The sequence below is a fragment of the Ptychodera flava genome, chromosome 14 (assembly GCF_041260155.1).
Source record: "Ptychodera flava strain L36383 chromosome 14, AS_Pfla_20210202, whole genome shotgun sequence".
Taxonomy (NCBI): Eukaryota; Metazoa; Hemichordata; class Enteropneusta; family Ptychoderidae; genus Ptychodera; species Ptychodera flava.
This window is the reverse complement of record NC_091941.1, coordinates 14,895,005-14,908,218: the sequence shown is the minus strand read 5'-3', so window position 1 is coordinate 14,908,218 and position 13,214 is coordinate 14,895,005. Positions and strand designations below refer to the sequence as shown.

Below are 13,214 nucleotides of genomic sequence, written 5' to 3'. Positions count from 1 at the left end.
CGTACATCTGAGTCTGAGGATTACACCCCATAGATTTCAATGGATTAAAATAACAATGTGGGTATTCATAATGCCCGAAACTACCGTTGAGCATCACACTTTTATGTCCATAATTACTGGTGAGATCGTTGAAAGATAACACGGATATTAGTAGATGTTCACTCCGCCCCTAGTAACATTGTTTAAATAACAGCAACGATGAATTGCCGAAAGCGACTAAAATGATAAAATGTGGTTAGTAAACCACACTGCTTTAACCATATAAATTCCCTCGACTTCTCTTTTGTTTGTTTCAGTTCACAAACTCAGACCTGGTGACATAAAGGTCATCGGTGCTCTAGGAGATTCATTGACAGTAGGTGTTTACCAGTTTCTGCGTGCTGGCATGCAAATTTATGACACTGTTTCGACGGTAAAAAGTGAAGTCAGCGAGTTTCTTTTCAAACAAATGTATATAAAAACTAATAGGTTCGGTTCAACATTGCAAGTATTAACACAGTTACAGGGACAGCGTATAGTCCATGAAGGTAGTACGCGTGTATGATATACTCAACCGGACACAACACCAATTGATGACGCTCACACAGAGAAGAAGTCGAAAGATGCACGTTCTAAGGAAAGTACGACTGGCTAACAATTAACTGCACATATACAAGTCAGTTAGTCACAGTAAGTCAGCTAGACAACTGACTCACTGTGCTGCGTTGTATCAATGGCCAAACATTCTTTGTAAAAATTCTCTGATAGCGCAATCACTTAATCAGTAGGAAAGGTATTCAGTGATAATGCTGTATAGTTTTAAAACTATTAAAATGACAGTACTGCTTTTTATTTCTGTATTTTTTTTTAAATTTCATTTGACGTAATTTTTGTGGTTGTCTTGTATACATGTATTCTCTTGTGATGCAGTTATATTTTGCTTTCGCAGATCTGTTAGTGGCTTTGCCTGCTGATTTGTTCATTTTTTAAAATAAAATATAATAAAACAAAACAAAACAAAATAAAATAAATAAATAAAATACAAAAAATGATAAAAAATAAAATAAAATTAACAATAAATAACAATGCTAAGTTAAAACACTCTTTATTACACAATTTCTGGAAGTTAACACTTGACCGATGATCGTGGACAATAACCCGGTTTTTATCATCAAAGACATACGAGCACTTTTGTTGTTGTTTGGAGTTTGTGTGGCTTTCTTATTCTTTATGTTATAGCGTAGTGTATACTGACGACAGCTCTTACAAACCCCTTGTCTGTTTTAGGCAGCCAATGGAGCAGATGCATCTTGGATATTATCGGTGTTCTTTGAATACCGTGGGCTGTCATGGAGGCAAGTTCTGGCCGGCGGTCAACGTTGCTGCCTGTGTCAGAAGTCAGATTTTCTCCCCAGGAACTTACACTTTTAATGGAAAACAAAAGGCTATGACACCTCCATAATCCTCTTACAGACTAGAGCATACATGATCTCTGGGATCGAGTATCCTGCCTTATTAAGCAGATAGTAGAGCTTTCTGTGCCCGGTGTCCGTCATCCTTTACCTTCCGTGTCGTCCAGTTGAGTCATGGTTTTGCACTATACTTCCCATATTCAAAGCTATGCTCACCATTAGTTGAAGGGATGCATGTTTCCACTGTTCAGTAGGCTTTGCCCCCAAAACAAGCACCCATGGATATTTGGATATTTGTATCAAAGTTTGATATGTAGCCCCTGTGGATGACTGTAATCATATCCGTGTTGCACTTTGTTAAACTTTGTACCCGTATGTTTCATCATCCGGGCACTCAAAGCTCTCTTAAATTTCATCAAATCATAAATGGTAGCATTTTTCTTGCTATCCCATCCTTCATATTAGACTCTGGACACATGCCCTATCTGCAGAAAAATAGTGACATTACTCTTCGTCTGTTCTCGATGTTTTGCCAAATTCGATACACACCTTTGTATGTACATTTCCAAAAGTTAAACCTTTCAGTTAAGATATCTACAAGCAAAGTTTCCGTTTTACGTTTATTTATACAGCATAGGCGGTGACAAAAAATTGGACAAAATCACGACATTACCAAGTAAGTCAACTCATATATTGTCGTGTAACTCAATGTAGTCCAAAAAGTGTTTATTAGTATATAACCAAAAGGGTGAAATTTTGGATAAATGAAATTTTACGATCGATCAATCTCTTTTCAAAAGTAAGAATGGATTCTCTAGATTTCCCCTTTATCTGTATTGTCAGCTGTTAAACGCATTATTGAATTTATTGTGTTTTCAGACATGCTGAAGTTATACAATGAAGACTTGATTGGATATTCTACAGGGACAGGTTGGCTCAAACGGGTAAAAGCGCGTTTCAATGTGGCTGTCCGGGGGTCCAAGTCAACGTGAGTGTCACCTTATGCCAACGATCTAATCAACAATCACAGGGAATTCGGCGTTGACAAGTTTAGCTCCCAGAAAACAAAACAAAAACCCACACCACAATTTCAAATAAACGTAACTAGCACCCAATAAAACAAATAAAGACAACAAAGGAGAATATACAACTTGGTGGTACTCCGTCATATGTTACATGACAGAAGTTACTTATCTATCTATATCTGACAAACACACACACACACAGAGCTTTGATACCATTCAGAATTTATAAGTGATGGAACACTTTCATACAAGTAGGCGATTGTGTAGACTTGGTTCGAGTCGGTGAATTTTTAAAAAATAAAATCATTTATAAGCTTAATAGTTTCTCCTGTGTCTCTCCTATTTCGTACAATCCTATTCGGAATTTGGTAGCCCAGGCCAGGTTTTCCCAGCGATTGAATGCTTTACCTTTGAGTGTGCGCAGTACAGTGAGTTAGTTTCTGCCGGATTCACCGACTTGGACTTCTTGCAAAGTACCGGCGCGAGACGGACTGTGTACACAGTGACGTCAAGCAAATACAAAATGATTGACAGCTCCAGCACTTATTCTGGCCAATAACGCATGAACTTAGTGTTAGTGGTGTCTATTAGGACCCTTTTGCTGGGCCTTTGATTTTCGCACGGAACAAGCCGCTTGACAACATCTTCTTTCGGTCCCGACAAGATCATGTCGATTTGAACTGTCGTCGGAACCGCTGGAGGCTTTTCAGCATAGTCGATGCCCGATTGCTGCATGATGTGCAACTCACATGAGTGTGCAGAGAGGGGTCAAGACTTGTACCGACGGCAAACTACGTTTCTTCACAGGACGGTGTCTTTTTTCCATCTTCGAATAACCGGCGACGATTATCGCATTTTGCGACATGCCCCCCCCCCCCCCCACAAACAACATAGATATTTTCACTCCTTTTCGGTGATACAACAGAGGTGGTGCGGACTTTTGTGGGAGTGATCGCACTCGACATCTTATGAATAATATATATGTAAATAGAAACGTCATCTCATAAATAATTTATAGCAATCCAAACCCTGCAGGAAAGCCAAGTCGGTGATTCCGGGTGAAACTCCCCTGTATAGCGTTCACCCCACTCATCGCGTCCACTCACGCGCGCGTTCAATGAAAGCAAAATACAAATCATTGCGTTCACTCCACTCAAACATCAACAAATCACAGACTTGAACCAAGTCTAGCGATTGTGTTAAAATTCAACTTCTGTTACCTAGTGTAATGTATCTGAGTTATTTCTGAACAGCGACATGGTTGCGCAAGCCAGGAAGTTGATTGAAGAGATGAAGAAAGTTCGAGGGAATGAGTATGTCTATGATTGGAAGATGGTCACTCTGTTTGTTGGTGGAAACGATCTGTGCGACTGGGTTAATGCTACAAAAGGTATACAACCCGAAGAATACAAAGGAAACATCAAGGAAGCCCTTGACCTGTTAGAGAGAGAGGTGGGTAACTTGAAATTTTGATCTTTTCCCATATAAAGACAGTCTCATCGTGACATGCATTCAAACGTTCCATGAGGTTCATCAAACAGTAGCGGACTCGTTTTAATTGAAAGGTTTTTACTTTTTTTCAAACCTGGATGGATGCCAGCACCACTCTCCCCGCGAACCGCCGTAAGCTGAATATAAAAATGACTGAGGTCAAAATAATTTAAAATTTCAAGTGTAGGTACACGTCCTCTGCGCATTGGCCTTCAACATGATAGATCGCGTGCTCTAGCTCTTCAGATACCTGTAACAGTTGCAAGGTACCGGGTGGCATCAGTCCCGTCAAGAGTCGTAATAGCATTATCAAAACATAAATCAGAATTTACTGAATACCACACCACAGGTTGTTACAGCAGTCTATATAATTGTCAAATGTTCTCTTCTCTCAACAGATGCCGCGTACTTTCGTCAATTTAGTGCAAGCACCAAACGTAACACAACTCGCCGAAAATACAAAAAAGGGATGTAGGGTCATACGCTCGTAAGTTACATCTTCCAAAATGTATGATTTCCATTACAGTTAATTATTGATAGAAATATATTTTCTGTTATTTGAAAGTTTTGAAGTGGTCAGCAAATCTAGGAAAGGAGATCTACATTTCAGTATAGGCTGTTCAAGAGTAGGCTATTCTGCAGAGTAGGAAATAATATCCCTGTCTATCTAATACAGCATGGTTTGTCGAAGTGTAATTCATGGGGACAGAAAGAAAAACCTAGGAGACATAATCAAGAAATACAGAGTAAGTATGTGGAAATGTTATTCAGGTTGATATTACTGTTCATATGTTCTCGATTGTTTGCCCATTTCATGTTTTTCGTGAAGAATGATGACATGAACTTCAAATACTGAGGGTTTAAATGAGCTACCACAAAGGGAAACAACAAGTGTAACTTTTAATACCATATGATGATATTTCCATCGGGTTTGTTCTAAACAGCGCATAGCTTTTTATGCCTAGCTGCGCGTAGAATTTAATATGCCGTTATGCAAAGATTCCGTCAATTAATCCCTTTTCAGGGTATTTTCCAGCCATGTTGTCCCATGAGAAGATCCCCACACAACTAATACCTGTGATGTTAATTGTTTTACTTCAAGCATAGAGAGGACAAAATCCACCGAGTCTTTGCAATGTCCCTCCTCAAAATAGTTTTTCGAAATAGAAAGTATCAGCCCTGCAATCTCACAACATTCGTCAGCTTCCAACACTATACAGAGACATCTAGTGATGAAAAAGCTACATGGTCTCATTAAAAAGCCATACATAATTGTCAGAGACGATTATGTGTGTATACATTTTAGATGTTTCCATTAGAAAGTGTGTTTTTACCGCTAAAGGTATTTTGTGAAAATTTTGTGATAATTTCTTTTAAGTGATGTCGTATGTTATCATATTCTTGTGTTTGCGATATGCCTTGTTTTTGTTAGTCCCCACGGACAATGTCTGGAGGGACTAGGTCTGGTCAGTCCATGAGCATGTACGTGTGTGCATCGGTCCGTTCACGCAAAATTTCCCGCAGATGCCTGGAGCGATTTTATTCAAACTTTTTGCAAGCATTACTATCTATGTCATACATATGCATGTCGATTTGATTTGTGATACAATCCAATGTGGCTGCGTGACAGCCGTTTTATTAACCAAGTGGGACTATGTCATTGACAATGACTTGAAAAAGAGCTTTGTTTCTAGAGCGACTGCGCTAAATTTAATGAAACTTTGTACAGATGTTGGTCACAAAGAGCTCTAATAGCACACAATGATATATGCCAGTATTGTATCTATTAATTGGTAATTTGCATATTTGATGAAGTTTTGTTATTAGTATTATTATGTATCGACATACTGCAGCAAATTTGATGAAACTTGGTACAGATCTTTAGCACACAGTCTTATAATAGTGTACAAAGGCACTTAGCAGTGTAATGTGAATTAATTGCTAATTTACATATCTAATCAACTTTCCTAATTAGTGGGCTATGTCCAGAAATACTGCATCAAATTTGATGAAAAGTGGTACAGGTGTTGATCTCTCAGTACTATAACACTGTGTGAAAAAATTAAAAAGTATCATGACAATTAATTGCTAATTTGCATATTTGATGAACTTTCATAATTAGTGTGATATGTCCAGCAATGCTGCATCAAATTTGATGAAACGTGGTACAGACGTTGATCTTCCAGTAGTTTCATGGCGTGCAAAGATATGAAGCAGTATCATGTGGATTAACTGCTGATTTGCATATTTAATAAAATTTGTAAGTAGGCTGATATGTCAAGAAATAGTACATCAAATTTTATGAAGCTTGGTACAGATGTTTAGCTCACATTGCTTTCACAGTGAATAAAGACGTTTATCAGTGTCATGATAATTTATTTTTAATACCCATATTTAATGAACTTTCCTAATTCGAGTAATATGTCAGGAAATACTGTATCACATTTGATGAAACTTGATACAAATGTTGATCTTACTGTGCTGTAATACAATTCAATGAAACTTAGCGGTATCCTTTAAATTAATTGCTAATTTTCATATATAATGAATTTTTGTTTTTCGGGTTAATGTCCTGAAGCACCGAATAAATTTTTATGAAATTTGGTACAGTTGATAATCTGTCCGTGTTATAATAGGGTGCAAAAATGTTTGGCAACATACTGCCGATTAATTACTAATTTACTTATTTAATGACATTTTGTAATTAGGGTGGCAGCCGAGATTTGTTTTACATTTTAACCGCCATAAAACCCATTCCCGGATGGGGCTTAATGACCGCGGTCATTAAGCCCCATCTGTGTCGCTGTATTTTAATCACAGATCCAATAAATGAAGAGGACTCTCTCCTCTCCGAGGACTTGTAATCAAAGTACCCATTTATAAGTGGGGACTGTGTCGTCAACGATGACCTATTGTTGAAAAACAAAAATCCTTGAAAGGATAATAGCATAAAGGTATTTGATGTTTGTTATTGCAAATATTGGATCTATTTTATTTTCACCTGTTTCCATACCAATGGTTCCTGCCATCAAACTTAAAATTCTCTGACACTATCAATGTTGAGCACAGTCATTACAGCCCCAATAGCTGCGAATATGCAATAAACCAATCTCAAAATATCCTGAGTTTTCAAAGGGTTTTCTTTGAATAAGACCCATTAGAGACTGAAAATGTGCATAACGCTGTCATGAGTGTCGAAAGTGGTATGTAAATTCAAACGTTTTAACATAATTTTAGATTTCCCGCCATTTTCAAAAACTAATCATATGACAGAGAAAATAATGATTACAACAACAAAATGTTGGCCATCGTGTGTTGTGCATTCAAGTAAATGGCACCATGCTTGTTTCTGGTATGATCACGATGTGTATGTGCAGGAAATACTGTTTTTGCGGCATTCGTTTATTATTCAGCCTATTTAAACACGTAAGCATGGTCCAAATCACCGAGCAGTGATACTTCTATATACGTCCTTCAGTTAGCACATTCAAATGAACCAACTTTGGTTTGAAAATAATATCATGAAAATAATGCATAAGATTAGCATCTATTGAGTCTTTAAGTAACAACAACAAAGTATTTGAACTTGCTGATCACAAATATTGTTTTCTTTTATACGGTCACATGTTTCCATGGCAACCACTTTAGTCGTCAAAGTTGACATTTTCTGAAAACAACAATCATGTGAATATTCATAAATCTTACACTAAAAGATATTTGCATTTTTTATTAAAAAATTGTGTCTACTTTATGGTTACTTATAACATTAAGGCCATCAAAATTACGCATAATCACCAATCCTGCATGAACTTGATGGAAACAAATGTGCCTCTAATGTATTATAACATGTCTATGGCAGCCATTTTTGGTTTTAAAAAATGGCGCATTCATCCCTCTATACTTATGTCACATAGCAGAGTAGGGGGCTATAGGGTATCATGATACGTACAATCTAGAGCAGAACGTTGCCGTACAAGAGACATCAACACGTACACAGAAATACTCTTAGTCGTCGTACTTTCTTAACTGGGCAACACACAAGTTACAGGATATACCTTTTAAAACTAGGGCAGTCTAACAATAGTCTTCGGGTCACGGTCGTCTGTGGTCTTAGTCAGGTCGGATCTCCAAACGGTCTCTGTAACGTTTCCAAGCAGTCTCCGTTTAACTCATTGAAATGCACAGTTTACATCAAGTGAGAATTTGCATATTGTCATGTCTTTAATATGCGCTTATAATTAACTAAAGATGAGTCGGCAAAAGCAAAGGGGGGGAGGATTACTCCGATTTAAGGACAATGTCAAAAAGGATGAAACGATCTGTCACAGAGCATGGAAGTCCAGATTCGACGTCCGGTCATTGCGAATGGTTATTAAAACAATACATTCACAAAGGAAAATAATAGTTACTTCAAAGGTCTGGAAAATAAACAAGGAGAGACCATTCTCACGATCCATCACTTGTAGCACAGTCCCTCTATCCACCGGTCTGGAAACGTGGCTGGTTTCTTTGTGACACTCCGTGATATGAACCAACACACGATTCACACCTTAAACAAAGGACACTGACAATGTTCAACTGGCCGCTATATCGATGTCGCTACCCCACGATCCTATGACAGCCGCAATGTGATCGTTCAAAACATGACGTTTGTGGGTTGTTATTTCAGAATATCACAAAACATTACAACTTGTTCACTTTAGAAACACTAAACAATTTATTTTTTCATTAAATGGGTAACGTTGCCCCTCTAGATAAAGCTTGAAAGGGGCCACACATTATGGTTGCATTATGATCACGATCGAAAAACAAAATGGCCATGCACTGTTCGCAAGTGTCATGGACTATTGCCCGAAATCAAGAAGACAGGCAAAATCAGCTGAATATTAACATCGACAGCTGAGTAGTTCATTACCAAACTTGTTATTGTGTTGACATGATAGCATTTTGTAAAAGGTATTTACTGTGCCTGAGCGCGAGCGTACGTATCGAGAGTTCGCCATATCACAGTCCCTCTAGTGGGTAGAGGGACTGTGGCCATATTGACGCTACATGGGAAAATATATATGCGAAAAAAATCTACGTGCATTTCTGCAGTTGTCGTTCCTATTCTGCTCAGTTAACAGACACAATTTCACAGAATATTACACAGAAAACATATTTAGATCATATTTGGAGGCACTGACTACTAGCATTGCAAGAGAAATGGACGACAAATTTTCCGGTGTGTTTCCAGCCGTGCCTGAGCGAGCGTACGTATCGAGAGTTCGCCATATTGACGCTGCATGGGAAAATGTGCGACCACACAACTAAAATCTACATGCATTTCTGCAGTTGTCTTTCCTATTCTGTTCAGTTAACAGGCATGATTTCACAGATATTACACAGAAAACATATTTAGATCATATTTGGAGACACTGACTACTAGCATTGCAAGAGAAGGGGGACCACAAATTTCCGGTGTGATTCCAGCCGTTGCTTGTGCTACGTACGTCAACACACTCGCAGCGGTCAACCCCAGAAATTATCGCACACTATCATCATTTACGATGGGATAAGGATCACGAAAAACACACACCGGTTTCAGGATATGATAATTTCTGTCTTCGTGTCGTAGATAGACGCAGAGAACACTTAATAGAGCCAAAAACAGCGAAAATTCGAGAAAAGCGTACACACAATCGGGGACTGTGGCATGCAGGACAAACCCAAGCTACGCATTATCACGTGACTGGCCCTCGTATCGCGGTTCGGCTGTGCGGTCTAGGTGATTGACACCTTTTACAATAGGCGTTTCCAGACCGGTGGATAGAGGGACTGTGCTTGTAGGTTACTGACAGTCAGAGCCATTGTCAGTCGTTAAAACTAAATTAAAAAGACTAAAATACTAAAATGTCGGGCGATATTACACTGACATACCTGGTACATACGTATTACAATGACTAACTACTATTACCTACCGTACCTATCCAACCTGATGTCGATGGTCTCACTAAGCCAATTTGATACATTATTGATGCAGGGCAACACCCATGATGCATACAGTTAGTATACTTTACACAAACTACTGGCACAGATGTTATTAGTCTGAAGAAAGTGCTAAATGTGTTATGTTTATGTAATAGGCGAGCGGCGAATCCACAAAAAGGGCCTTATTTTAGGAGTTTAATGTACCCACCTTACATACGGCCACATCATACATCATTTGAAAGCTTATTATCTCTACTTTAAGAAAATTGACGATGTGGAGCTGCCAAGTGGGGCCATAACCTCCAAATTTGCATAATTAACAAGGGTATCCAATTTGCATAATATTTGAAATTTATTGTTAACTTCTCTAACGATACGTTTAAACTATCGAGTGATATATCATATGAAAGTTCTTTCCATGTAGAATACAAAATGGATATTCAAAGAGATATTGAAATTGATTATACTGAAACATTTTCATGTTTATATGGAAAACAATATTTTCCCGTATTGAATAACAATATTTTAAAAATTTGAACACATACAGCAACAACACACAGCCACACCATACGTCATTTGAAAGCTTATTATCTCTACTTCACGAAAATTGACAATTTGGAGCTACCAAATCGGGCCATAACCCTCTAAATTGCATAATAAACACGCAGACCCAATTTGCATAAATGCGATATAGTATTATAAATTTATAGTTAACTTTTCTAAACATACGTTTAAACTATCGAGTGATATATCAAATGAAAGGTAGTTACATGTAGAATACAAAATGAATATTCAAAGAGATATTGAAATGGATTTCACTGAAATATTTTCATATTTATATGGAAAAAATATTTTCCCCTTTAGAATAACAATATTTTAAAAATGTTAACACATAGAGTCCTATCATACAGCCACATCATAAGTCATTTGAAAGCTTATTATCTCTACTTGAAGAAAATTGACAATGTGGAGCTATCAAGGAAGGCCGTACCCCTTTATGTCCATAAATTACACTGGTAAGCAATTTGCAGAAATGAGATATGAAATTAGAAAATTCATTGTTAACTATTCTAAACACACTTTTACACTATCGAGTATATATGGTCTGTGGTGATGGTATTTGCATGTAAAACACAAAATTTATATCAAAAGTGATATTTAAATTAATTTACGGAAATATTTTCATATTTCTGTCGAAATAAATATTTCCTCTTTTTAATAATGGTATTTAAAAAAATTAATTTAAGTATCACTGCAACAAAAAGATCCACACGAAAGACACTATTGTAGTTGTTGAAATGTAGCTTTGTAGCTGAAACAATGTGTCAGAGTAAGCTACAGTCAAAGTAATGGCATGATTTATGATCCAAATCATTCATGTCATTTCCAGTAAATCTAGTAATTGTAGGAATTCATCATCCTCTTCTTCACCAGCATTGTCATGAGTAAAAGGGTAAAAGGGTTGCCACAGTTATCGCTGCCTTGGCAGGAACAAAGGTCTGTGCAGGGAAGATTAATTCGACAGCAGACACAATTGGTGACATGTAATAAGAGAAAGCAGCTCCGCAAATCGTTCATATCTTAGTTGTTTGAATTTTGTGTACGGTACATGTGTATATTGTAAGTGTATATTATGTTATGTTTGGCCGTTTTATGTATAGTGTTGATTTGCCATGGCGAGACGCAACCCTAATCTACGTGTTCTGCCCTATGGGATAGCATGACTAATGTGACACTGCGATATCCTTTGATGCTACCTTTCGAGAGTACTGAGTTGTCTTCATCAGTCCTTCATTTTCTTTTGGTGAAACATGTGCACTGATTGAATGATTGTAGGTGTTACCAATCGAGTTTCCACTGAAAGTTCAGTTTGTTCAAGTACGGAAGCTAGGATGTCTACTGTTCGTTCAGGCTGTATTTGTGTAAGCTCATTTGAATCGGAGATCGGACTGTTGTAGGTTTTGTGAAGTTTGGCATCATCGTAACGCTTATATTACCGTTTCTTATGTATGTGATTAGGCTACGCTCACAAATAACGGTGAGAGGCAGAGGAATTCGGGTTGGAATCGAAATTTTGGGAGATTGTAGAGGGGTACTTGGAGATTTTGATCAGCATATAGCGGATCTGAAAATGTTTTGGTTCCCTTTTACTATTTACGATTCCAAGGAAATTTGAAATTAATTTAATGAAAATTTAACAACATTTAAATGTCATCCGATTGTCCAAAGTAAGTAATAATTTAACAAGATTTAGAATCGTTTGGTCGCATTTCATTACTTTTATCTCGAAAATATCTTGTATTCTCTATTGCCTTGTTGTTGCATGATTGTTCTAATGTATCGTAATGTTTCGCGTTTAACAAGGCCCTTGAATGTTGCCGTTTGGTTTCATGAACCGCAATGTATCTGTTGGTTTTGTGTGTGTTTTGCAGTCGAGAATGTCCTCTTTGTTCCACCGATGACCTTTATAGATAATGAGGTCTAACGATATGATTTCTTGAGAAGAGCTTTCGAAAATTTGAAAGTATGATGCATTTTTTCATGTTTGATATGAATTCATTAAGCTCGTGTTGAGTTCCAATGAGAATCATACATCGTTTCTGAATCTCAGTCAGAGCGATATTTGTTCAGTGTGTGCTGAATTATTCTCATTTTGTCTTGTGAAATGTAATGACGGGAATTTCTGGTAAAACTGGAGATCTCGTACCGCACCCAAATACATGACGGTAAAATTCACTGTCGACTTGAAAGTGTTGTTTTTCAAGATTATTTTCAGCATAGCTATCATGTATTTGTTGTTGGTTGTTTAATTATGCAATAATTTGACGATCTTTCCTGATTTAATGCTCTGTCGACTGATTCCATTGGTTCATTGTGCGTTGTATTAGTGTACATTGAAACAATGTCTAGTGTTACCAATGTCGCATTGGCCGGAACTTTTATTGTCTCAATTTTACGTGTAAAATCAGTCGTATCTTTGATGTATGTTGTTTATTTCTTCACGATTTGTTTGAGAAAATAGTAATGAATTTTGATCTGTGAAAGGTTGGACTGCATCATCCACTTATAATTGGGCGGCCGACGAACTTTCCTCGTGGGCGTCATTTTGTTCACTTGTATTTTTAGCATAAGGTACCAACTTGTAAGTGGTGCTAGTGTTTTACTCTTAACTAGAATAATCGCCATGGCTAATTAACACTTTATATAAAACAGCCAAACATAATATACACTGACAATATACACAATATCATACACAAAATGCAAACAAGGAAGATATGAACGGTGTGTTGAGTTGCTTTTCCTTCATTATATGACAATAAATACGATAAATGAAATA

General features: G+C 37.3%; 1 protein-coding gene across 2 annotated transcripts in view; it reads left to right on the top strand.

Annotated features, from left to right (window-relative positions):
- Positions 1-13,214, top strand: part of LOC139149490 (phospholipase B1, membrane-associated-like) — a 57,499-nt gene that overhangs the window by 32,514 nt on the left and 11,771 nt on the right. For both annotated transcript variants that reach the window (XM_070721266.1, XM_070721267.1), the window contains exons 6-12: positions 297-355; positions 1,267-1,334; positions 2,024-2,067; positions 2,271-2,379; positions 3,670-3,868; positions 4,306-4,394; positions 4,584-4,653. In XM_070721266.1, coding sequence (XP_070577367.1) covers positions 297-355; positions 1,267-1,334; positions 2,024-2,067; positions 2,271-2,379; positions 3,670-3,868; positions 4,306-4,394; positions 4,584-4,653 — 638 coding nt within the window. The remainder of the gene's footprint in view (positions 1-296; positions 356-1,266; positions 1,335-2,023; positions 2,068-2,270; positions 2,380-3,669; positions 3,869-4,305; positions 4,395-4,583; positions 4,654-13,214) is intronic.